This window comes from Rhincodon typus, chromosome 5 (genome assembly GCF_021869965.1).
Source record: "Rhincodon typus isolate 14 chromosome 5, sRhiTyp1.1, whole genome shotgun sequence".
In the NCBI taxonomy this organism is placed as follows: domain Eukaryota; kingdom Metazoa; phylum Chordata; class Chondrichthyes; order Orectolobiformes; family Rhincodontidae; genus Rhincodon; species Rhincodon typus.
In genome coordinates, this window is record NC_063336.1 from 21,118,306 (window position 1) to 21,146,112 (window position 27,807).

Below are 27,807 nucleotides of genomic sequence, written 5' to 3' on the forward strand. Positions count from 1 at the left end.
GCAAGAAGTCTGATAGGTAAGGCAGATGAACTCACGACATTTATAGGAACATGGGACTGTGATGTCATAGCTATTACAGAAACATAGCTAAGTGAAGGCCAGGACTGGCAGCTGAGTGCTCTAGGATTTAGATGCTATTGCAAGGATAGAAAGGAGGCAAGAGAGGAGAGGGAGTGGCATTTTTGATTAGGGAAAACGTTACTGCTGTACTTAGAGTGGATATTCCTGAGGGATCATCCAGTGAAGCTATAAGGGAGGAATGCAGAAATAAGAAGGAGACGATCACCTTGATAGGATTGTACTATCAGACCCCCAATCATCAGAAAGAAGATCTCAGATACCTGTAAGAATAATAGAGTTGATGTGGTAGGGGATTTCAACTTTCCAAACATAGGCTCCAACTGCCATAATGTTAAGGGCTTGGATCGGGACGAATTTGTTAAAAGTGTTCAAGAAAATTTTCTTTATCAATATGTAGATGTACCCACTAGAGAAGGGGTAAAACCTGACCTCCTCTTGGCAAATGACCGAAGTGTTTAGAGGGGGAGTACTTTGGGACCAGTGATCATAATTCTATTAATTTTAAAATAGTTATGAAAAAAATAGGCCTTGTATAAAAATGTTAAAGTTCTAAATTGGGGTAAGGCCAATTTTGATGGTATGAGACAGGAATTTTCAAAAGTTGATTGAGGTAGACTATTTGCAGGTAAAGGAACGACTGGCAAGTGGGAGGCTTTCAAAAGTGAGATAATGAGAGTCCAGAAGTATTATGTTCCTGTTAGAGTGAAGGGTAAGAATAGGGATGAATGAAGATATTGAAGCTCTTGTCGAGAATAAGAAGGAGGCATATGTCAAGTATGGACAACTGGGATCGAGTGAATCTCTTGAAGACTGTAAGGGGAGTAGGGACATTCTTAAGAGGGAAATCAGGAGGGCAAAAAGGGGATGTGAAATAGCCTTGGCTGGTAAGGTTAAGGATAATTCAAAGAGATTCAAAGTACATTAAGAGGAAAGAGCAACTAGGGAAAGAATAGAGCCCCTTAAAGATCAACGATGTTGTCAATATGTAGAACCACAGGAGATGGGAGAGATACTAAATGAATATTTCGCGTCAGTATTTACTGTGAAGAAAGACGTGGAAGTTGGGGAACTTGGGGAAATAAATATCGATGTCCTGAAAACTGTCCACATTACAAAGGAGGTGGTGCTGGAGGTCTTAAAAAGCATAAAGTTGGATAAATCTCTGGAACTTGATCAAGTGTATCCCAGGACATTGTGGGAAACTGGGGAAGAAATTGCTGGGCATGTAGCAGAGATATTTGTATCATGTACAGCCATGGGTGAGGTGCCAGAAAACTAGAGGATGACTAATGTCGTGCCTTTATTCAAGAAAGACTGTAAGGAGAAGCCTGGGAATATACACTGATAAGTCTGATATCAGTGGCATGTATGTTGTTGAAGGGATTCGGAGAGACAAGATTTACATGCATTTAGAGAACTTGGATGCTAGCTTTTTGTGATTCATGGACAAGGACTCCCAAATCCCTCTGTTCTGTAGATTGCTACAGTCTTGCACCAGTTAAATAATATTCAGCCCCTTCATCTTATGAACTAAAAGAAAAAAGATCGCAACTATCTAATACATAAGCAATTATTTTTAATAAAAGAATGAATAAAAACACTGGAAACCTGAACACAAACCAAAGACTTTATTTCTAGACTTTGAAGTAAAAATATTCACCAATCCTACTCACCAATCAGCTTTCTTTGCCTGCAATAACATGATGCTGTGCTTTATGGTTTCTAGTTTCATGGCAAGTTGGCCTCTTGATCTATGCCTTTCATCCTCTCGCTCTAGAGTTTACCTCTTATAGTAAACCGTAGTTTACTCTGCACCCCCCCCCCGCCAACCTTTGCACTGAATTTCCACTTTGAATTAAATTTTCAATAGTAGTCAGTCAGTAACTTACCCCACACTGACCAGGTTTCTTATGAACACTATGCCCCATCCTCTGGTCTGCTGCTTTTTTGGCCAATTTGTATGCCACTTCTCTGAATCTGATGCGATCCTGAATTTTCCTCATTAGCCCTGTCGAGCCTCCTTTCTTGTTTTGTTTCTGTGCCAGATAGGAATAAATAATTCTTGCAGTTTATCCATGCATTGTTTAAATGTTTGCCATTGCCTTTCCACTATCATCCCTTTAAGTTACAATTCCTAATTTTCACAGCCGGCTCACACCATCGTAGTTTCCTTTATTTAGACTCTGGACCCCTAGTGTCAGAATCAATTACATCAAATTTCATCTTAATGAAGAATTCCATCATCTTTGGTCACTCTATCCCCAAAGGGCCTCACACAGCTAGATTGCTAATTATTCCTTTCTCGTTATGCAATATCCAGTTCAGGATGGCCTGTTCGTTAGCTGATTCCTCGACCTATTGATTCAGAAAACCAGGTCTTTGATAGCCCAAGAATTCCTCCTCTGTGGTATTGTTACTGATTTGATTTCTAAACGCACATTAAAGCTATCTACAATTACAGTTGTACCATTATTGCTTGCATGTCTAATATCCTGCTTAATGCCTTCCCCAACACTATCACTACAACTTGGGGTCTTTATACATTGCCCACTATCGTTTTCCATCCCATGGTGTTTCTGAGCTCTACCCGTACAGATTCCACTTCACCAGAGCTAATATTCTTCCTCACTATTGTGATAATTTAGTCTTTAACCTGTAATACAAACACACCTCTTTCTCCTCTTTGTCCTCCATAAAAACTAAATACCCATGGATATTCCATCCCTGGTCACCCTGGTGCTGCATTTCTGTAATCACAACTATATCACACCTATATAAAACAATTTCCATAACTAAAACATCTGCTTTATCGTAAATGCTCTGCACTTTAACATACAGGACCATAAGATTTGTCTTTTTAACATTCTTAGTCCCGTTTACATTATTTTGCACTATGGCTATCTTTGATTCTTGCCCTTGAATTCTCTGCCTGTCACTTTTCTCATTTCCTGTTCTGTCTTTTGTTTTAGCCATCACTTCCCTCTCTTTTGTCTCTGTGTATAAGTTTCCATTTTAATTTAAATTGTCCCCAGCTCCTCACACAAATAGTTCTCCTTAGAACATCAATTCCAATCCTGCCCAGGCACAACTCATCCAGCTTGTACTGATCCCACCACTCCCAGAACAGATCTGTGTCACAGGAATCTGAAGACTTCTCCTTCCATCATCTTTCCAACCATGATTCATCTGATATATCCTGCTACTTCTACTTTGACTAGTGCATGGCATTGGTAATAGTCCGGAGAGCACTACCTTTGGGGTCTTTTTAACTTGCTAACTAAATCCCTATATTGTGCTTTTAGTACCTGATCCCTTTTGTTTTAACTGATGTGATCACGACCATTGATTGTTCACCTTCCCACTTAGAATCACCTGTAGCCGCTCTGAGGCATCCTTGATCCTAGTACCAGCATACCACCATGGACTCCCATTTGTGATCACAGAAAGGTCTGTCTATTCCGTTTATGACTGAATCCCCTATTACAATAGAATTCCTCATTTATTCTTTCAATCCTGTGCGGCAAAGCCAACCAAGATGCAACAAATTTGACTCTTGCTACTTTACTCCGAGATATCATTCCTTCAACGGTATCCAAAGTTGCATATCTGTTTTGCAGAGGAATGGCCACAGAGTTTACTATACTGCTTGCTTAATCCTCTTTCTCTGTCTGGTGGTTATCCATTCCCTCCCTTCCTGTGGAGTCTTAGCCACTGCTCTGTACCCTTAAAGTCAAATAATATTAGTTACTGTATGACCCTTCTTCTCTGATCTCTGCACTATTGTCCTTACAAACTATTAACCCAAATTAAGATACTGCTGCAGGACACTCTTACCAGACTTTTTAAAAAAAATTCTAGACTTTGCAGAAAATACGGTGGAATTTTGACATTCCTCATTAGAGCCTGCATCCATTTGCAACAAAAAACACATTTTCTAAACATGAAAGTAAACTATTTACATACCCATTAAGGCTATGAGGGTACCTTGAAACACATCAGACCCACATTATATTTTGGCAGAAAGACCCTAGATTGCATCTATGCGGCAGCTGCTCCAGCTTTAATGCATCACTCAGCATGTAGTCCCAGACCTTGGAATAATTCAGCCTGCAACACTGGGTCAAGGTCAACTCTTTGTACTGGAAGATCAACAAGTTTCAAGCAGACCAAAGAATGCCTTTCACTGACTTAGTGGTCCTCCAATCGCAGTTGATGTTTGTCTTGGTGTGAGTTCCAAGGAATAGCCTAGAAAGCATCATGGGACAAGCCTCAACAAAATCACTGCATCTGTCTCCTGACCTTTTCTGCTGCAGGATACCCTTTTCAGACTGCTTCATTATGATGGTGCTGCAGGACATTCTTCCCTAAGGGATGTTAAACGAGTCTTCAGAAAAGGGGGAAAAAGGAAAGGAAGTAGGCATTAAACCTATAAAGTTACCATAGTCCTACCAAACCGTTGGGTGATCTTTTATTAGAGAGCGATGCCTGGTGGTTTAACCTGCAGGTCACCACATTTTAGGCTAGGGGAAGAGATTGAGAAGGTGAGTCCTTCATGGTAACCTCAGCTGGTATGGGAATTGAACCCACACTGTTGGCATCGCACTGTATCAATAGTACAAAGAGAACACATTTCCTTAAAATGCACTAAATGAGAAATGGCTCAGGACTGTCATGAAAATTATTTTTTGTAATGTAGGAAAAACAGACTGTTGGAGCTTCTGAGTATCTTATCAAAGAGGAGGTGTTTTCTAATGTTTTGATTCAAGGAGGTAAACCAATAAAGATATTGAGAGATACTGGACCGAGTCAGTTACTGATACTGGCTGATGAAACTACTTGTCTTCAAGAGGGGTTATTAAACGAGAAATAACAATTGGAGATATGCATGGTGGTTTCAGTGAATCTCACTGTACAGTATTGGTTTAAGGAGTAACTTGGTAAATACAGAAATTGTAGTGGGAATAGTGAATAGAAGGAATTCATTTTAATTTGGAAAATGACCTGACAGGATGCTGGCCTCAATAAGGTTTTTGGAACAACCAATGGCAGAAGAGGAAACTGAAATGTTACAAGGGACACGTCCTGCATTTTTCCTGACTATCATGAGAAAAGATCTCAGACCATAGAATTAGACAGGAAGTAAAGGAGCCTATGAATCAGGGAGCTGGTTTGCAAATTAGTCCATCTTCTTTAATAACGATGTGACAAATGGAGTTAATTTCTGAAAACGTATACTGAAAATGCTACTCAGAGACTGAACAGAAATAATAGCTGAATGTTATTATTTGGAAAGCTGTATTAATGAGGAAATGGAAACCACCTCAAGTACCAGCCAATCAGGAATGGGCAGTGGTTCTTTAGGTGGTAGTTCCAGCTGAGTATCATTATGAAATTTTACAACTGGCTCACAGAATTCCTAAGAAAACGTTAGAATTATTAGAACTAAATTATTAAAACTATTTTATTGGCCAGAAAGATGTAGTCAAACTTTGCCAAACATAACGTGGAGATGCCGGTGTTGAAATGGGGTGGACAAGGTCAAAAATCACATGACACCAGGTTATAGTCCAACAGGTTTATTTGAAAACATAAGCTTTCGGAGTTCAGCTCCTTCCTCAGGCATCGTATGAGAGAGAGGGTATAAGATGCAAAAATTATAACCAGAAAGGTAACAACCCTAAAACTGTCCACCTCTTGTTGAATCTTTAGGGAGCACTGGCTGACAGATAACAACAAGAGTGTCAGAGGTTCTGTTCACTCTGAGAGCTGGCTCTGAGGGAGCTGGATCAGTGTCAAGGGATCTCCAAGTGCAAATAAAGGGTTACTTGGTGGCAGGATACCGGTGTCTGTGGAGTTATTTTAGTTACCACACAGTTTCTTGAAGCAATGCCTTTAAGAATAATTATTGACTGGTTTACGAATTACACAATTTACATCTGCTCTTTACCCACACTCTCAAGGAATATTGGAAAGATAGCATCAAACTTTGAAAACCATGATTAGAGCTCATTGCCAAGAATATCATAATGTTTGTGATAAGGGAATTTCTTTGTTATTATTTGCTAGTAGGGATACTCCAAATGAATATACAGGTTTTAGCCCTTTTGAATTAATATGTAGGCACGAGGTAAGGAGACTAAACAGAAGTTAATAAACCAAAGCTCAGAAATACACTTCAGGGAGAAACTGACCAAAGTTGCCCAAAAGCATTTGGAACATGCTGAACAAGCAATAAAAATTAGATCAGATGAAAAGGCCAAAGTTCAAAATGATGTTGCTAGAGCTAAGACGTTGTTATTTATTTCTGTGGAACCATTTAAAGCAAGATTCACTGGACCTTATCCTATCAAAAATAAACTTAATGATGTGCATTATGCAGCGAGTGCACTAGATAAGAGAAAGAATCAATGAGTGTGTCATGTTAATATATTGAAAAGATTTTATGACAGGGATGATTAAGGAAAAGCATACTTACATTACTGAAAGATATAGAGAGTGAAACAAAAATGTCAGAACAATTTGAGAATAAATCAGATATTGAAAATTCAGAAGTTGCCGCTCCAACAACCCAGATTGGAAAACACAGAGATACTTAGAAGATCAGATAGCATCAAACATTATTTTCCAGAAAACAGTTGTGGTGACTTATGAGGCTATTACAGAATTTGTGGGAATATTCCAGAAGATACCTTTTTGACTGTTTATGACATTAATGAGTTCCCTCTCAAGACTCAATTGGAAGATAGGTTAGCTCAGTAAGGGAAGAGATTAAGTTTCTTTCGGTGTTTGTCGTCATTTTATAAAGGAACATAAAATCATCTGTAAACTGTCAATGTAATGTTAAAATGCATTTATTTTAAAGATATGTTTATATAATACTAACATCTTTTGCTTTTGTGTTTAGATACTGGTTCAGAAACATTTAATGTAGCAGCACCTTCCAATGATTCAGCGAAAGTACCTTTTGACATTGGTAGGTAAAATATTTAGTGAACATTAATAATGGCTAATATTCATTTTTGTGACAAGTTTTAAGAACACAAGAAATAGGATCATATTCAGTTTGTGAAGTCTGCCTCACCATTCAGGTAGATCACGACTGTTCTTCTATCTCAATGCCATTTTCCTGCACTATCTCTGTATTTCATGATATTGCTAATATATGGAAATCTATTGATCTCAGCCTTGAATATAGACAATGACTGAGCCTCCCTACCAGGAGAATTCCAAAGATGCATTTTTCTCCAAGTGAAGAAATTCCTTTTCATCTCAGTCTTAAATAGCCCTGGCTCTTATTTTGAGACTTTGTCCCCTTGTTCTAGGCACCTCAGCCAAGGGAAACATCCTTTCTGCATTCACCCTGTCAGAGTCATAAAGTAATTCAGCATCCAAACAGGCTGTTCAGCCCAAACTGGTCCATACTGACCATGGTGCCCACTCAGCTAGTTCCAATTGCCCACATTTGGTCCATATCCTCGAAACCCTTCACTACAGGCCTACTAGTCCTGGCAACATCCTTGTAAGTCTTCTTTGAATACTTTCCAATTTAACTGCATCTTTCCTATAACAGGGTGACCAAAACTGTACACAATACTTCAAGGGCGGCCTCACCAATGACTTATACAACTGTAACATTACATTCCAACTCCTTTACTCAATGCCTTGACCAACGAAGACCAGCATGCTAAGTGCCTTCTTGACCATCCTGTCCATCTGTAATGCCGATTCAATGAACTTTGTACTTGCTTTCCTCGGTCCCTCTGTTCCACAACACTCCTCAGGACCTTTTATTTTACTGTATAAGTCCTATCTTGGTTTGACTTTCCAAAGTGCAACACGTCACACTTATCTGTATTGAATTGCATTTGCCAAACCTCAGCCCACTTCCCAGCTGATCAAGATCCCTCTGTAATCTTTGATAAACTTCCTCGCTATCAACGATACCTCCAAATTTTGCACCATCTGCAAATTTGCTAATCATGCCTTCTACATTCACATCCAGATCATTTATGTAAATAACAAAAGGTCCCAGCACCGAACCCTATGACACACCACTAGTCACAGGCCTCCAGTCCGAGAAACAGCATTTAACCATCACCCTCTGCTTCCTACCATCAAGCCAGTTTTGAATCTAATTAGCTAGCTCTCCTTGGATCCCATGCAACCTAAATTTCACGACTAGCCTATTGTGTGGGACCTTATCAAAGGCCTTACTAAAGTCCATTTAGACAACATCCACTGCACTACCGTCATCCATCCTCTTGGTTACCTCTTCAAAAATCTCTAAAAGATTTGTCAGACACGACTTCCCGTGCACAAATCCATGCTGACTATCCCTAATCAGACCTTGACTATCCAAATGCTGATTGGTCCTGTCCCTCAGGATCATCCCTAATAACTTGCCTACCACTGATGTCAGGCTCACTGACCTGTAGTTCCTTGGCTTGTCTTTGGTACCTTCCTTAAACAATGCAACAACGTTAGCCACCCTCCAGTCTTTCAGAACTTCACCAGCGCCTAAACATGACGCAAAAATCTCTGCAAGGGCCTCTGCAGTTTCTTCCCTAGCCTCCCACAATGTCTGAGGATGGACTTGATCAGGCTCAGGGGATTTATCCACCTTAATGCACTTTAAGGCTGCAAACAACTCCTCTCTGGTAACATGTATGTGGTCCAAAACATCTCCAATTGTATCCCTTATTTCCTTAGCATCCATAATTCTCTCCTCAGTAAATATTCATTAAAAATCTTCCCCATCTCCTGTGGCCACACACATAGATGGGCATGCTGATCTTTAAGGGGACCTGTTCTCTTCCTAGCCACCCTTTTATTCTTAATATAGCCAAAGAACCTCTTGGGATTATCTTTAACCTTATCTGCCAGATCCATCCCATACCCTCTTTTTGCTCTTGTGATTTCCCTCTTAAGTGTGCTCCTATACTTTTCAAGACATCTAGGGATTCACTTGAGCCTGATAGCTTAAACCCAACGTATGCCTTCTTCTTTTTCATGACCAAAGCCTTAATATCCCTCGTCAGCCAGGGATCCCTAAACCTGCCAGCTTTTCCCTTCACTGTAAAAGGGACATATTTTCCCTGGATTCTTGACATCACACTTTTAAAAGCCTCCCATTTGCCTGTCATTCCTTTTCCTTCAAACAGACTCACATAAATCAACCTCTGCTAGATCCTGCCTAATGGCCCCACAATTGGCCCTGCTCCAGTTTAGCACCTTAACCTGTGGACCTATCTTTTCCCATAACTATGTTAAAATTAAGAGAGTTATGGTCACTGGACCCAAAGTGCTCACTGACTGACATTTCACTCACTTGCCCGATCTCGTTTCCTAAGAGGAGGTCCAGTGTTGCATCCTCCCAAGTAGGACCCTCTATATATTGATTTAAGAAACTTTGTTGGACACATTTGACAAATTCCACCCCATCCAGGCCTTTTACACTCTGGGTGACCCAGTCAATGAGGGAAAATCAAAATCTCCAACCAATACTACTCTATTATTCCTACATATATCTGCAATCTCTACACATCAGCTACTCTAGTATCCACTGGCTTTTGGGGGTCGAAAATACATGCCCTTCTTGTTTCTAAGTTCTAACCACATGGCCTCATTTGGTCACCCTTAAGGATATCCTGTCTAAGTACTGTTGTTATTTCCTCCCTTGTCAAAAGGCAAGTCCCCCATCTCGCATACTTGTACTTCCGGTCACGCCTGTAGCGTCTGTATCCTGGAACATTGAGCTACCAGATCTGCCCTTCTTTCAGCCATGTTTCTGTTATGGCTATAATATCCCGGTCCCCAGAGCCAATCCATGTCTGAGCTCATCTACCTTAACAGTCAGGCCTCATGCTTTGAAATAAATGCACTTTAAACCAGAACTCTCTTCCCTCCTTTTACTGTGCCCCTTGCTATCCTGCATAGTAAACCCGCTCCTGATGGCTAATTAATTTTCCCCTGATTTCTCTGACCCCTCTCTTAGTCAGAGTCCCTCCTGCCAAACTAGTTTAAAAACTAGTTCTGAGGAAGGGTCACCAGCCCCGAAATGTTAACTCTGATATTTTTCTTCACAGATACTGCGAGACCTGCTGAGCTTTTTCAGCAACTTCTGTTTTTGTTCCTAGTTTAAATCCTCCCAGGTAACACCAGTAAATCTCCCCACGAGGATATTGGGCCCCCAATGGTTCAAGTGCAACCCATCCCTCTTGTACAGGTCACCGCTACCTCAGAAGAGATGCCAATGATCCAAGAACTGAAAACCCTGCGCCCTACACCAACTCCTCAGCCACACGTTCATCTGGCCTATCTTTCTATTTCTATCCTATCTGGTGCGTGGCACTGGGAGTAATCCGGAGATCACTACCCTTGAGGCCCTGCTTTTTAACTTCTTACCTAACTCCCTAAACTCATTTCACAGGACCCCATCCCTTTGTCTACCTATGTCATTTGTACCAACGTGCACAATGACCTCTGGCTGTTCACCCTCCCCCTTCAGAATGTTCTGGAACTGCTCAGAGATATCCTGGACCCTGGAAGCCGGGAGGCAATACACCATCCTAGTGTCTCTTCTGCAGCCACAGAATCTCCTGTCTGTCCCCCTCACAAGCGAGTCTTCATCCCCTTCTCTCGCTCTGTCTGACTGCACCCTTTCCCTCTGGGCCTCAAAGCCAGTCACAGTGCCACTTAGCTGACTGCTACTACTCGCCCCTGAAAGGATGTCCCGCCAACGTATCCAAAACGGTTTACCTGTTATTGAGGGGACTGGCCATAGGCGAGTAACCACTTCACCATAGCTCTTATCAATGATGTTCTCTGCACTGTGGGTGATCCTGAGTGTATCCAGCTCCAGTTCCAAAACATGGTCTGTCAGGAGCTGCAGCTGGGTGCACTTCTCGCAGGTGTAGCCACCAGGGACACTGGAAGTCTCCCTGATCTCTCACAACCTGCTAGAGGAGCATGCCTCTGCCCTAACTGCCATCCCTACTGCCTTCAGTTTAGACAGAGAGAAAGTAGAGTTAAAGAGCCCTTACCTGCTCTTACCTGTACCCCTGCTCAGCCTTCTCATACCAAAACCTCTGGAGCAAAGGCTTCAGCACTTCCACCCTGACACTGGCCCACTCTCTTAATTGCTGCTCTTTTGTACACCTTTACCTTGCCGGTCGACTTCCTCACAGAACCTCTTTTTGTTTTGGTCAGAGGAATGAAACACCAATGCAATGTTTCAGATTTAATCACACCTTGACACCAAGCTCTCTCTGACTTGCTGTACGGTCTGATGACAGTGGTGATATCTTCCAGAATTCCACTATGACAGCTATTAGCCACCCTCTAATTCACTGCCCTCCTTCCCCATCTCACAGAGGGTATCTTGAAGGGGTCTCCTGTGCCATCATGATAACTGTGGTGATGTCTCCCAGAATTCCACTGTGATTGCTCTCAAGTACCCTCTGAGTTGCTGACCTTCTTTGCCGTCTCACGGATAGTGTCCTGCGGAGCTTTCCTGTACAGAATTCTGCTGTCTCTCAGAATTCCGCTGTGATGGCTCTCAGGTGCCCTCTGATTCGCTCTCAAGCCATGCAATTTTTTTCTTTAAATATCACCTCTTATTCTCCAAAGAATAAAGGCCCAAGCTACATAATCTTTCCTTGTAGGACAAACCATCCAGGCCAGGAATTAGTTTGGTGAACAAAACAAGAAACAATAAGAATGTCTTTCAAGTTTCTATAGGGTGTCCATGTTTAATAATAGTGAAAAACAGAAGACAATGGTTGAAATGAACAACTGCTGCAGCAAATTGTGAAAGTGTGCTTGCTTGAATTTACTAAAAGAATCCAATCCAAGCTTGAAATTAAACAATGCATATTATTTATTGCATAATATTCTGATTTTTAACAAGTAATGAAGTGTTTTATTAGCAAGGAGCATGTAACAATTAATTCAGTTCAAAAATTTAATTCCATTATACTGCATCTTGTCTGTGTCCTGACATTTTCTCAGATTAATCTGCAACTTGTTTGTTAAAGATTTTTCTCTGCATCTGCAGAGAGAGAAAGATAGGTTAAATATTTGGGAGGAGCAAACAGAGAGGTTGATTCATATTGTGCAGTATTCTCAAGTGTAATTCATTGTTAACATACATCAGACTTTGTGCATCAATACATTAAGTGCGCTGAAAATGTACTGTTATATGAATAACCAAATAGTGACTGCCTATTGTTAGAAAATGTTGTTTATTATGCTAATTTTAAGAAGTGTTCATATCCACATGTAATAGAACATTTTACCATTGTTTTAGGAGGAAAATATATTTTAAGTTTGACTCCCAGAAGATATTCATTAGTGGCTTATCATAAGGCTACGAAAATGTGTAAAACCTCTTACCCTTTGAAAAAGGGTTGACAGTGATAATGAATCACTAAAAGCAGAAATTATAATGCATTTTTAATCTGTTGAAACATAACTTCAAATGACTGGAATACCCCAGTGGTTCATAGGAACAAGGTCAGAAATCAGATGATATCAGGTTATAGTCCAATTTGAAATTTATTTAAAAACACAAGCTTTCGGAGCCTCTTCAAGTGTTAGTGAGAGAGTTAGTATCAGACACAGAATTTATAAGTAAAAGATCAAAGGGTGACACCATCGATGTGGATCTATTAAACAAACCTAAGATGCTGTTAAATCTTTAATCAGGTAGAAGGTTTTAACTGATTAATATGTATATGTAAATCCCCAAATTCCTTTCAAGTCACTGTACTGAGAGAACTAAAGGTTTTATCAGTGTAAAGAAGAGGTGACATTTTAGGTCAGACAATGTATATTAGGTGTGAGATCTTGTTTAGAATCTGTTTGTGTTTTGGTTTGGAGTCAGACTGGTTTTATTTCTAAAGTAGGCACCTCCACATTGTATGAACATGCATACGAATATATGAAATAAGAGCAGAAGTGGACCAAATGAATAAAGTGGGAGAATAAATCCTTCTTGTTGAGGACAAGCTGTAACAATTAGTGATTCATAAAAAGATGAACAGGAGGGTAAAACCTATTTAGTACGCAGGGAAGTGGAAAAGGCTGTAGTGATGTAGTAGTCATTGTTCTACCTCTGAGCCAGGAAGCTTGGGTTCCAGTTACAACGGGCAACAAGGAGATGGCAGAACAATTAAGCACATACTTTGGTTCTGTCTTCACAAAGGAGGACATAAATAATGTCCTAAAAATATTGGGAAACAAAAAGTCTATTTGGAGGGAGGAACTGAAGGAAATCTGTATTAGTAGAGAATTGATGTCGGGGAAATTGATGGGATTAAGAGCCAATACCTCACCAGGGCCAGATAATGTATGTTCGGAGAGGACGTAAGGAAATGGCCCCAGAAATACTAGATGAATTGATAGTCAGCTTATCAGAATTTATAGACTCTGGAAGAGTTTCTATTGATTGGAAGATAGCTCTCATAACCCCACTATTTAAAAAAGGAGGGAGAGAGAACACAGATAATTATGGACAGGTTAGTTTGACATCAGTAAAGGGGAAAGTCATAGAGTCCAGTATAAAAGATTTGAAAACATTGACAGGATTAGACAGGGTCAGCATGGATTTACAAAAGGGAAATCGTGGTTGACAAACCGACTGGAATTTTTCAAGGATGCAACTAGTAAATTTGATAAGATGGAGCCAGTGGATGTAGTTTACTTGGACTTTCAGAAGGCTTTCAAAAAGGTCCCATATAAGAGATTAGCATGCAAAAGTAAAGCATATGGGATGGCGTAGATTACTGACATGGACAGAGAACTGGTTGGCAGACAGAAAACAAAAAGTAGGAATAAACGATAAAGAAGGCTTGAGAAGATTTAAGTAGAGGAGCAGCGATGTCTTACTGCATTTGTACAGGGCCTTGGTGAGACCATGCCTCAAATTTTGTGTGCAGTTTTGATTTTCTTACCTGAGGAAGGATTTTCTGGCTATGGAGGGAGTGCAGCAAATGTTCATCAGAATGATTACTGGGATGGCAGCACTGATGTATAACATGAGGCTGGATGGGTAAGGACTATTTTCACTGAAATTTAGAAAAATGAGGGGAATCTCATAGAAAACTGGTCAGGGTCAATGCAGGAAGGATGTTCCCGATGACCAGTTAGTCCAGAATCAGGGGTTACAGTTTAAGGATACAGGGTAGGCCATTTGGGACTGAGATGAGGAGAAATTACTTTATCCAGAGGCTGGTGAGCCTATGGAATTCTCAGCTGCAGAAAGCAGTTGAGGCAGAAAATATAGTTCTTAGGGCTAAAATGTTAAAATGTTAAAAGGGCATGGGGAGAAAGATGGAATAGGGTACTGGGTTGGATGATGAGCCATAATGATATTGAGTGGTGGAGCAGGCTTGAAGGGCCAAATGGTCTAATCCTGCTTCTATTTTCAATGTTTCTAAAAGATTATTGTAAATTTAGGTGATTTGAGTATGTTCTTTGAAAGTTTGAAAATAAAGTCTGAAGTAAGTTTGTTCATAAATGGGAAATGGAAAATTGAGTAGTTGAGTGGCTTCTTGGATAATGCCCAAAACAAGAAAATCAACAGAAACTTTAAACTCCACTCTGCTTGTGAAGTGAACAAAGCAACAGTTTATGAGCTCATCTTAAAGCATTTATAAGGTAGTAATTGAGCAGTTTATGTGTTCCTACTAAGGATTATTCAGTAACCCATCATGACAGATACTGAAACACAGTACAGTACTAAACTATCTTGAAGACATATAGGTTCTGTAAATGCAACAAATATTTAATTAATTTATCTTCCTGCTGTATTACAGAGAAGGCATTACAATTAACACGAAAGAGGTGTTAAATAGAGTGTTTGTACTTCAAGTTGAAAAGGGATCCAACAAAATGCATCCAAAGAGACTGAAGGAAAAAAATGTCAAAGTTTTCACATTGCAGAGAATTGGACACTTTTTAGGACCGAAGATGCTAGCCTTAGGCTTATTCATGAATTTGAGTGATATACAACAACGAATGATCAAATCTTTTTTAAAGTCTTAGTGAAAATTTGCAGTTCAGGTTGTGAATGCAGTTGTTCGTTAGCTCGCTGAGCCAGTTGTTCCGTGGGGTGCAGACATTTCGTTATCATTCTAGGCAACATCATCTGTGCGACCTCTAATCAAGTTGTTGGTGTTCTGCTCTGTTCTGAATTCATATGATCCTCTGGTGTGGTGGGTCTTGTCATTTCCAGTTCTGTTCTTTTAGCAGCGGTCTGTTTACGGGGTCTATTTCTATGTGTTTGTTAATGGGGTCCCGTGTTGAGAACCAGGCTTCCAGAAATTCCCTTGCATGTCTGTGGTTCACTTGACCCAGTATAATCACTTTGTCCCAGTTGAAATGATGGCCCTCATTGTCTGTATATATTGAGACAAGTGAACATTGGACATTTTTTTTACTGCTAGCTGGTGTTCATATATCCTGGTCATCAGATTCCTCCTCATTTGCCCAACATTCTGTTTATTGCACTTGCTGCATGGGATTCTGTATATCACTTTAGTCCTGTTTCCTGTCAGTGTGGGGTTTTTAGTCTTTGATAGCAATTGATGCAATGTTGATGTAGGTTTGTGTGCAATCATGATCTTATGCAGTCTAAAGAATCTGGTTGTTGTTTCTGATATATTTTTGATGTAGGGTAGCGTTACTAGTGTCTTCTGTTGTACCGTATCCTTTGATTGTCATTTATTTTTGTAGGCATCTGCTTCTTATTAATTGGGTTTAGGACTTGTTTTTATTTAAACAGCATTCCAGTAGAATTTAGACCAGTTAGGGAGTAGTTAGCAGTCTAAGGGGTACTGGTCGGATTTTTTCATAATTTTGTTAATTTGTTCATTGTTGAGTTAAATAAATAAATAGTTTCTTGTTACTTGTAAAGCGGATATCAGGGATTTTCTTTCTTTTAACCACTCTTTTAATCGATTATGAGGGGATTCTCTGGGTATTTCGGGGGTAATTATTAGAGGGGAACTCCTATTCTTGTCATAACAGATCAGGGCTTGTGTTTTAGTTTAATTATATCAGAGGGGTTTGGCCAGTCCCCATCATAACAAAAATTGGGGGCTCAAGTCCGGGATCTGGACAGATTTAGACAGATTGAGACTGGGATCTGGACGGTTCGTGTACGGGATCTGAAGGGATTTGGACAGATTTAAACAGACTTGGGGATTAGTGTCCTAGATCTTTAAATAAAATTTAGGTGAGAAAAATCTGTTTAATTTCAGTTACTTGTCATTGGTTAAATTAAAAGTGAGAGAAATGATTCTTAACATTGCTAAAGAGGTTCTGGGATTTGAAGATACTTCCCAAATTTGCCAAGAAAGTTTAGAAAGACAAAGGTTATACTTTTAGAATTAACAAGCAGGTTAAATTTGGGCTTAACAAGGGATAAAAGGAAAGCTGACATGGTAATGGAGTTGGTAAAGTATTTGGGTATACCAAAGAAACAGGCAAGTGCAATGGAGTTAGAAAAACTTAGATTGCAAATGAGACAACTGGAGTTAGGGAATGAAAGGAAGGCGAGAGGGTTTGAATTACGGTTACAAGCAGAAGAAAGGGAAAAGAAAGTCATGTTAGAAGTTAAAGAAAGTGAGTCAAGGCTCTTAGCTAAGCAAAAAGAAAAAGAGAGGGTATATAAGACAAGGGCATTTGGAAAGTCAGAGAGAGACAACTGCCAGCTGCCAGAGTTAGCACCATTCAGCTCTCAGAGAAAGCCCATCTAATTGATCAAAGGTACCATGGTATTTTACTCAAAGTCATCATTGAAGAAATTATAGAGATAAAACATCCCTGGCAGCAGAATTAACAGAAGAAAGGTGTTCGGCCATTCCCTGTTGTGACAGTTTTACAATGTTTTGGAATGTCTCAGCTGATGTGACAGAATTTGTTACAGCTGTCAAAAGGTGAGCAGAGATTTTACAACAAGTTATTGAATGTGGATTGGCCTGAAGCCTCCTTTGTGACATGGAAGATCTTAATTAAAATATTTATTTTTTCAGCTTTGTAGTTACAAAGCATCAACCAGGTAGAACAATGCCTTAAGGGACAGCTTTTAATTGTGATAAGCTAACACAGCATGTTGGACATTTGACTGAATATCTTGTTCATCTGTTCTGTACTTCAGTTACAAAGGAAAGTACTTCCAAAAAATTTCAGGCTGGAAAAATATATTTCATAATGTTAGTTTTATTTAGAATTTATGGCAAGTGGTGGTTTCTAAATTAATGTTTAACTTGTTTTGCTGTTTTAGAAGCTGTAAAGCAACAATTGGAAATTCCAGAGGACCACCCAGATGTAAAAGAAATTGTGAATAAGGCTGTTCAGAATGCGATGCAGGATGATTTGCAATTGCCAATGAATGACTACATGGATGCATTGTTAAAAGCTCTTTCAGAGGTAAAAAAAAATGCTTACTTGAATCCTGCTCCTCTGATGCTGCTTGGCCTGCTGTGTTCATCCAGCTCTACATCTTGTTCTCTCAAATTCTCCAGCATCTGCAGTTCCTGCTATCTCTGCATATTTGAATGGTCTGTTTGCTTTGGTTAAGCGTAATGAGCGTCTGGAAGAAATGAGCTGTGTAATAATTTAAGCAAATGTTTCATAGACTATGAAATTCAGTAAGTTTCAAAAACAGGCATGAAGTTCATAATGTGTAAATGACTAGCATTCATCTGTTCGAAGATAGCTGCATACTTTATGGTATATGATAATTTATTGTTGTTCACAGCCATTGCTAAGTATGCTAAGTGAGGAGGTGGAAAACTTGAGAGGTCAGCATTAGTTCAAGCAATGTAACAACCGTATTACCTCCTAAAGGAAGGTCTATTTTGGCTGGAATTTTAAGTTATTCTAAAATCAGTTTTGATTTGGGAGAGCTAAAAACATGGAAAAAGATAGATTGGGCTACCAAACCTTTCATACTGCATTGGAGATCTTGGACCATGATGTGGAGAGCAACATGTTGTATAATGATCTGAAACGGTTAACTGCCACCCACTATCATGTCATGCAGACTTGCGGGCAGTACAGCTTAATGTCATGAGACCTATCAACTGATCGTAGAAACATAGAAGACAGGAGCAGGAGGAGGCCATTCGGCCCCTTGAGCTTGCTCCGCCTTTCATCATGATCAAGGCTGATTATCCAACTCAATGGCTAAATCCTTCTTTCTCCCCATAACCTTTGATCCCATTTGCCCCAAGTGCTCTATCTAGCCGCCTCTTAATACATTTGATGTTTTGGCATCAACTACTTCCTTTGGTAATGATTTCCACAGCTCACCACTCTTTGGTAAGATATGTCTCCTCATCTCCATCCTAAATCATCTACCTTGAATCCTCATACTATGACCCCTGGTCCTGGACACACCCACCATCAGGAACATCCTGCCTGTATCTACCCTGTCTAGTCCTCCTCAAAGTCCCTATAACAATGACTATCATCTCAATGTAGGCTGTAACTAGTTAATAACATGCAATTATCTCTATCTTGTTAATTACTCTTCTTGTTGGAACTGGAAATGATTTTCCTCTACCACACCAGGCCAAGCAGGCTGTGTAAACCACAGTCTATCTTAAACAGAATGTTGGCAACAAGACAAAGAGCTTCAACAATTTTATTTACTACTTCTCATGTTAAATGAAGGCAACAATGTGGGCATGAAAATTGAGCTAACTGAAGTGACCTAGCTGAGAGATACATCAGTAGAGAAGCAGTAGCAGACATTAAAAGATACATTTCAGAATATTCAAAATAAGTACTTTTTTTACTATAATCTAAAATTCCAAAGGGAGGACCAACCAACTGTGGTTAAGTAAGAAAATTAAGGAAAGTAACAAAATTAAGGACAAGCATATAATCATGCACAGATGAGTGGCAGGTCAGATGACTGGTCAGAAAATGAAGACTGGCAAAGAATGGCAAAAATATTAGTCAAGACAATACATTAGAGCGTGAAAGCAAGCTAGCTAGAAATGTAAAAACAGTTAACAGTACAGAAACTATGTTTATGTTGGTCATCTAGAGGGTAGGAATGGGGAGTTAATAGGAGAGTATAAAGAAATGTCAAATGAAATTAATAATTATTTTGCCTTTGTCATTCCTATGGGGGATAAAATAAATATCAGTAATGCTTGTGAATTGGGGGTTTAAGGAAGAGAGCTGTAGTGATTGTAATGAGGTCAGCCAGGTGGACCTCACAGAATATGAGTTCCCTGATTGGATCTGTTAATCTGGTCCAATCTGAGAAGCCTGGCTAACAGATATAAACAGGAGTGTCAGGTTCTGTGCTCTCTGAGAGCTGTCTCTGTGGAAGTGGGACCAGTGTCAAGTACTTTGCAGGTGTAAATAAAGGCTAACTTGGTGACAAGATACTGGCCTTTGTGGTTATTTCAGTGGCGATGAGAGAAAACACGCTCCTGAAGAAAGTCGCTCGCAACAGTCTTTGAGTTGGAGTATGCATTTCTGGCATCATGCCATTATTTGGGAAGGTTGACTCAATCGATCCTGCCTAAGCCCAGTATGTAGAAAGAATGTTTTTTTTCCAGCAAATGATATTGGGGCAGATAAAAAGCAACAAGTAATTCTCCTGACAGCTTGTAGACCCACAGCTTTTTTTTGGTTATTAGAAGCCTAATGTTTTCTGAGGCACCAGATACTAAAACCTTTCAAGAGTTGACAGATTTGGTTAAAGTGAGAGCAGGAGCAGGAGCAGGCAGCCAGAGCCGGCAGTGAGGGGGAGATCAAGCCTTTGTGAGGAGTGCGAGCCCAGCATGGCCAGGCACTTATGGACTGAGATGTTGAACGTTTAACTGTGTTTCTTTATTTTTCTATGCCCTAGTAAGACGGACTATAATATATAACTTCTTAACTTGCTTTCTATATTTTTCTGCTGTGCCGAGATACATTTGTACCAATGGCGCCATAAGTGGCAGCTTGTAAACTTTTCACTGTACTCATGCAAATGAGTACATGTGACAATAAAAGCTAATTCTAATTCTAATATCATGACGCCAAGATTCCTCTAATTCTGGGATGCTATTGGTTTTACTTGGCAGTTCTAGAACAAGAGGAATCCACATCAGGATTTTTGAGGTTAAGATGACTGACTGAGCCTTTGTGGAGATTTTAAAGAAACATTAAAACTGCATTCTGCAGCTGGATGAGTACCCAATCCCTTGCATGGAGGACTTATACGCAAAGCTGGTGGGGGCACCTTCCTTCGCAAAGCTAGACATGAGCCATGCATATCTGCAATTGCGGTTAGATGAGTATTTCCACAAGAATGCTATAATTGACTGGCTCCCGGGGCTCACCTCCTTGCAGCGTCCTCCGCTCTGGGACTCACCTCCTGCGCCAGCCTCCGGTCTGGGATTCACGAGCAAGACTCACCTCCTGCACCAGCCTCCGGCCGGGGACTCACCTCCAGGACCCACCTCTAGCATCTTAGACTTGCCTCAGGACTCACCAGCAACAGCATCCGGTCTGGGAGTTGCCTCCTTCATTCCTTCTGGGTAAGTTTAGAAGTTAAAAGTTTGAGGGGAAAAACCCCAGAAAAGGGTAAAAAAGAGAAAAAAAAGGAACTGGCGAAGCAGTGGAGCTTCAGCTGGAGCATCCTATTGTACTGCCATCTTGCACCTACAAGGGCAAGGCTGTGCTGCCCCTAGCCTCAGGTTGAATTTCGTGGTGGCCTGTCATTCTAAGTGCGTACAATTACAAGTTGGAATGCTGTCCTGGAGCCAAGTGGCAAATGCGGATGCCTTGAGCTGCCTCCCATTGGTGGATACACCACTGGTGGTGCTGCCACTAGAAGAATCTGTTCTGGTTTTAAACTTTCTGAACACCCTTCCAGTCACAACTGACAATATCAGACTATATACACAAAAAAATATCCTGACCTGGCAAAATTAAAACTGCTGGTGGTGATGACAGAAATAAAAGGGGGATCACAACCAGAATTGAAACCTTTCTGGACCTGGTAAGACCAGATCACAGTAGAGGATGAAATTTTATTATGGGAAACGAGAGCATTTGTCCCAAGTAAAGGTTGTCGCCAGATACATGCTGAACTCCTCCAGGGTCATCCAGGGGTGTCCAAAATGAAGATGTTGGTGAGACATTATGTCCACTGGCCAGGATTGGATGCAGACGTTGTTGCATTGATGGAGCAGTGCCCAGTGTGCCAACAAGGACAAAAATTACTGCCAGCACTCCCCCACATTCGTGGGAATGGCCAGGTAAACCCTGGACTCAGTTACACATCAACTATGCCAGCCCTTTCATTGACTCAATGTTCCTAGTCACTATGGGTGCGCACTCAAAGTGGTTGGATGTGCATAGGGTTCATTTGTCAAACGTGGGGATGAAGATAGAAAAGCTGCAAGCATCTTTTGCAATACATGGCTCTGGGAAGTGCTGGTCACAGATAACGGGCATTGTTTACCAGCAAGGAAATTTCCTAAAGTCAAGTAGCATTCAGCATAAAGGGACAGCTGCATATCATCCATCATCCGACGGTCTGGCAGAAAGAGCAATCTAAACTTTAAAGCAGGCTTAAAGAAACAGCCCACAGCTTCACTCAATACCAAACTGTCTCAGTTGAAGGGTCTAGGCCTGAAACGTCAGCCTTCCTGCTCCTCTGATGCTGCGTGGCCTGCTGTGTTCATCCAGCTCTACACATTGTTATCTTCTATTTGATATTGCTTTATTAATATGCAGTTTCCAATCCACCTACCTGCCAGATGAAGAACAAGAACAAAGAAAATTACAGCACAGGAACAGGACCTTCAGCCCTCCAAGCCTGCAACGACATGCTGCCCGTCACAACTAAAACCCCCTATTCTTCTGGGAACAGTATCCCTCTATTCCCATCCTATTCGTGTATTTGTCGAGACGCCCTTTAAAAGTCACTGTCGTATCAGCTTCCACTATCTCCCGCTGCAGCGAATTGAAGGCACCCAACACCCTCTGTGTTTAAAAAACCTGCCTCGTACATCACCTTTAAACCTTGCCCCTCACACCTTAAACCTATGCCGCCTAGTAACTGACTCTTCCACCCTGCAAAAAAGTTTCTGACAATTCACTCTGTCCACGCCCTTCATAATCTTGTAGACCTCTATCAGGTCACCCCTCAACCTCCGTTGTTCCACTGAGAACAACCCAAGTTTCTCCAACCTCTCCTCATAGCTGATGCCCTCCATACCAAGCAAAATCCTGGTAAATCTTTTCTGTGCCCTCCCCAAAACCACCACATCCTTCTGGTAGTGTGGCAACCAGAATTGAATACAGTATTCCAAATGATGTTTAACTAAGGTTCTATAAAACTGCAACATTACCTGCCGATTTTTAAACTGAGTGCCACAGCCGATGAAGGCAAGCAGGCTGTATGCCTTGTTGACTACCTTCTCCACCTGCGTTGCCATTTTCAGTGACTGTGCACCTGTACACCCAGATCCCTCTGCCTATCAGTATTCTTTAAGGTTCTGCCATTTACTGTATATTTTCCATCTGGGTTAGACCTTCCAAAATGCATTACCTCACATTTTTCCAGATTAAACTCCATCTGCTATCTCTCTGCCCAAGTCACCAACCGATCTATGTTCTATTGTATCCTCTGACGGTCCTCATCACTATCTGCAATTCCACCAACCTTTGTGTCATCCACAAACTTACTAATCAAACCAGTTCCTTTTCCCCCCAAATCATTTATGTATATTACAAATAGCAAAAGTCCCAACACTGATCCCTGAGGAACGCCATTAGTCACAGCCCTCCATTCAGAAACTCACCCTTCCACTGTTACCCTCTGTCTTCTATGACCAAGCCAGTTTTTATTCAACTCGCAAGCTCACCTCTGACCCCGTACGACTTTACCTTCTGTATCAGCCTTCCATGAGGGACCTTGTCAAAGGCGTTACTGAAGTCCATGTAGACAACATGCCCTACCCTCATTGATCACCTTCATCACTTCCTCAAAAAATTAAATCAAATTAGTGAGACACAGCCTCCCCTTCACAGAACCATGTTGCCTCTAGCTAATAGACCTACTTATTTCCGTGTGGGAGTAAATCCAGTCTCAAAGAATCCTCTCCAATAATTTCCTTACCACTGGCATAAGGCTCACCTGCCTGTAATTAGCTGGATTATCCCTGCCACCCTTCTTAAACAAAGGAGCAACATTGGCTATTCTCCAAACCTCTGGGACCTTCCCTGTAGCCAGTGAGGATACAAAGATTTCTCTCAAGGCCCCAGAAATTTCCTCCCTTACCTCTCTCAGTATTCTGGGGCATATCCTATCAGGCCCTGGGGACATGTCTACTTCAAGACCCCCAATACCTCCTCCCTTTTGATCTCAACATGATCCTCCGGACTCCTCATCCACCAAGTCCTTTTCTATGGTGAATACTGATGCAAAGTACTCACTTAATACCTCGCTCATTTCCTCTGACTCCACACATAAATTCCCTTCCTTGTCCTTGAGTGGGCCAAGCCTCTCCCTAGCTACTGTCTTGCTCTTTATATATGCATAAAAAGCCTTGGGATTTTCCTTAATCCTGTTGGCCAATGACTTTTCATGACCCCTTTTAGCCCCCCTGACTCCTTGCTTAAGTTTCTTTCAACTTTCCTTGTATTCCATCCTTGCTTCGTGTGTTCCCACCCTCCTAGCCTTAACAAATGCTTCCTTTCTCTTTTTGACAAGGCTCACAATATCTCTCGTTATCCACGGTTCCCTAAACTTGCCATACTTACCCTTCATCCTTACAGAAATGTGCTGGTCCTGAGATCGTATCAACTTATATTTGATATCCTCCCATATACCAGATGTTGATTTGCCCTCAAACGTCTGCCCCCAATCTACATTCTTCAGTTCCTGCCTAATATTGTTGTAATTAGCCTTCCCCTAATTTAGACCTTCACCTGACAACTACATTCATTTTTATCAATCAGTACCTTAAAGCTTACTGAATTGTGATCACTGTTCCGGAGCTGCTCCCCTACTGAGACGTCGATCACCTAGCCAGGCTCATTCCCCAATACTAGGTCCAGTACAGCCCCTTTCCTAGTTGGATTATCTACATACTGTTTCAAGAAGCCCTCCTGGATGCTCCTTACAAACTCTGCCCCATCCACACCTCAAGCACTAATTGAATCCAGTCAATATATGAGAAGTTAAAATCACCCACGACAACAACCCTGTTACTTTTACATCTTGCCAAAATCTGCCTATATATCTGTTCTTCTATCTCCCGCTGGTTGTTGGGAGGCCTATGGTAAACCCCAAACATTGTGATTGTGCACTTCCTGTTCCTGAGCTCTATCCATATTGCCTCATTGTACGAGCCATCCAAGGTGTCCTCCCGCAGTGCAGTTGTGATATTCTCCTCAACAAGTAGTGCAACTCCCCCACCCCTTTTATATTCCCTTCTATCCCACCTGAAACATCTGTATCCTGGAACGTCAAGCTGCCAATCCTGTCCCTTCCTTAACTAAGTCTCTGTAATAGCAACAGCATGATAGTTCCAAGTATTAATCCAAGCTCTAAGGTCATCTGCCTTACCTGTTACACTCCTTGCATTGAAATAGATGCACTTCAGTCCACCCGATCCACTTCGATCAGCAACCACACCCTGCCTGCTCTTCCTCTGAGTCTTACTGGCCCTATGCTCTAGTTCCCTTTCCGTCCATTCACTTTTGCATTGGATCCAACCCCCCTACCAAGCTAGTTTAAATCCTCCCAAGTGACACCATCAAACCTCCCAGCCAGAATATTTGTGCCCTTCCAGTTTAGATGCAGCCCATCCTTCCTGTACAGGTCCCACCTGCCCTGGAACATGTCCCAATGGTCCAAATATCTGAAACCCTCCGTCCTACACCATCTGTTTAGCCATGTGTTGAGCTGTACTATCCTCCAATTTCTAGCCTCACTGGCTCATGGCACAGGAGTAATCCTGAGATTACAACTTTGGAGGTCCTGCTTTTTAACTTTCTACCTAACTTCCTGAACTGCTGTTGCAGGACCTCATCACTCATCCTACCTATGTCATTAGTACCAATATGTACCACAACCTCAGGTTATTCACCCTCTCTCTTCAGAATGCTTTCTGCCTGTTCAGAGACATCCTGGACCCTGGCACCAGGGAGGCAACATACCATCCTGGAATCTCTGTTATGTCCACAGAAGTGCCTATCTGTGCCCCTAACTATAGTGCTGTTTGCCATTCCCTTCTTAAGAACAGAGCCAGCTGTGGTGCCACCAGTCTGGCTGCTGCTGTTGTTATCCCCTGATAGATCATCCCCCCCAGTAGTATCCAAAATGGTATATTGTTAGAGAGGGGGACGACCACAGGGGATTCCTGCACTTGCTGCCTGCCCCTTCTAGTGGTCACCTATCAATCTACCTGCACCTTGGGTGTCACCACATCTCTAAAACAATTGTCTATGATGCTTTCCGTCATCCTCATGCTCCTCCTTTTGGAAGCAGTGACTGTACTGATGCAAATCATCCCCATTTCAGCCAATCATCGTCACCACTCTGCTGCCCTTTTCCAGGTCTAGGAATTAGATACCAAGAATACCGAACCTGAAAGTGAGTGGTTACCTGGTGACTTGAGCTTGCTATTTGCTTGTCCAGACATCAATCTTGGACACGTGACACCAGCATCTCAGGGCACAATAAATGGACAGTGACTGCATGCAACACACTTTGATGGTCTGACATGTACCAGCTCAATGTATCATCTTGGCACAATTCCGATCCACTTCCTGTACAATATTGCGCTTCAGTGCTCCACTTTGGAGCACTCAGGCACCTATCATTGCAATGCTGCTGCAAGAGCACTTTATGCTCAGGCAGAGACACCAATCTCAGGAATTCTCATTTACTCTTTAATACTCAATCACTTTGTACTAATAGAATGCTCAGTGCATCTCTGCCTTGTCTCACTATGCCTTGCCTTTTTGCACTTTGCCCCCTTATCCAAAGCTACTGGGTGCACATTCGTTTCTCTTGCCTTGACCTTTCAATGCAGACACAAAGCCAGGCAGCTTGTCATGGTTGTCAACAGTCATCGGTATAGGGTGTGGTTCTGTTGCTGTACGGCAGATTGCTGCTGTGCACCTTGTTCCAGCTGTGAATGTGCCAAACACAATGCATATACTTCAAGCAAATGGCCATGTCTCAAAACCTTAGGGGAGTAGACCAGAGTCAGGTCAAGGGAGACATCATTCAGGGAGTGCATCTCGACACAGTAAGTCAGTGGCTGCCTCCAATATCAGTCTAGTAGTGTCAGCTGACAACAGTCATAGTCAGTGGTCCATACCTCTGCAGTTTGGGAATGGGCCACAGTCAGCCCTGTGGGTCTCTTGCAACTAGTCTGAGGAGCCATGGGAACACAGTCGAAGAGTTATATATATTAGTCAGGTTTCTGGTCTCATCATTCTGAGCTGTTGAGTTAAGTCAGCCCTGGGAGTCCGTCCGTGAAAAGTCAACGGGGAAGTATTGGGGCCAGCGCTACAGGATGGAACATGGCATCTTAGTTGTGGTGTTTGGAGACAGCATGTGGGATACAGAAGGGATAATAATTGCGAAGGGATGGCAGTTCAACATATAAGGCAGGAGACATTAGAGAATTGAAGGGATAAAGATAATGCGGGAGTAGGGTTCATCATCAAAAAATTAGTCTAATGCCGACCATGTAACCAGTGTTGTAAAAACCCATCTGGTTCACTAATGTCTTTTAGGAGAGGAAATCAGCCATCCTTACCTTGTCTGGTTTACATGCGACTCCAAGCCTACAACCATGTGATTGAATCTTAACTGGCCCCTGAGCAATTTAGGATTGGCAATAAATTCTGACCTAGTCAGCAAAGCTCACATCCCATGAGCGAATAAAAAAAATCACCAGCACCCTGACTTCCACATGGGACTGTGCACCACTGTATCTGGCATCTTTGCTCAACATACCTGGGACTGGGGGAGTAAACTGGGGAGATAGAGACACAGCAAAATTGGTTGGCTGGGGAATGTGGAAGTTCAAAGCCTATGGGGTTGACAGGACTGGCTACCAAGAATAAAATGTATGCATTTGGGGGTTCACCATTGGAAGAGGCTGAGCTTAAGACTCCCTATTTGAGAAGCAACTATCATTGGAAATAACAGAGCAGAATGGAGCAGAAAATAGTTGTGACCAGACTTGGAGTGCATGGGTTCTGTGTGAGAGGGGTCTTCAATTCTGAGGCTTTTCTAAAGGCAAAAGCATTACAGACACCGTTACACTAAAATTGAAACACACCTGCAAGCACTACATGCTATGTAAATGTTAGGCATTAACTTATAGTGTGCAGTCCAAGTCCATGTCCCAAGCACTCATGACTACATCATAAAATATTCCAAATCAATCCCACAGATGACTGTGATGCACAAGCAATGTTTTATCACCTGGAAAGATTGAAATGTAGGAAAATACAGCCAGTTTCTCCCAACATTGAGAAAGGCTTTGCTCAATTTCTCCCAGATTTATTGCCATAAGCCTAGTCATTCAGGGTCCAATAGGATTCTAAATAAAAACCAAAAGAACTGCGGATGCTGTAAATCAGGAACAAAAACGAAGTTACTGGAAAAGCTCAGCAGGTCTGGCAGCATCTGTGAAGGAAAAAACAGGGTTAACGTTTCGGGTCCGGTGACCCTTCCTC

The 27,807-nt window shown here is 41.5% G+C and overlaps 1 protein-coding gene across 1 annotated transcript in view; it reads left to right on the top strand.

Moving 5' to 3' along the window:
• ak9 (adenylate kinase 9) overlaps positions 1–27,807 on the top strand; it is a 166,282-nt gene that overhangs the window by 85,070 nt on the left and 53,405 nt on the right. The window contains exons 15-16 of the mRNA XM_048596817.1: positions 6,986–7,054; positions 17,369–17,514. Coding sequence (XP_048452774.1) covers positions 6,986–7,054; positions 17,369–17,514 — 215 coding nt within the window. The remainder of the gene's footprint in view (positions 1–6,985; positions 7,055–17,368; positions 17,515–27,807) is intronic.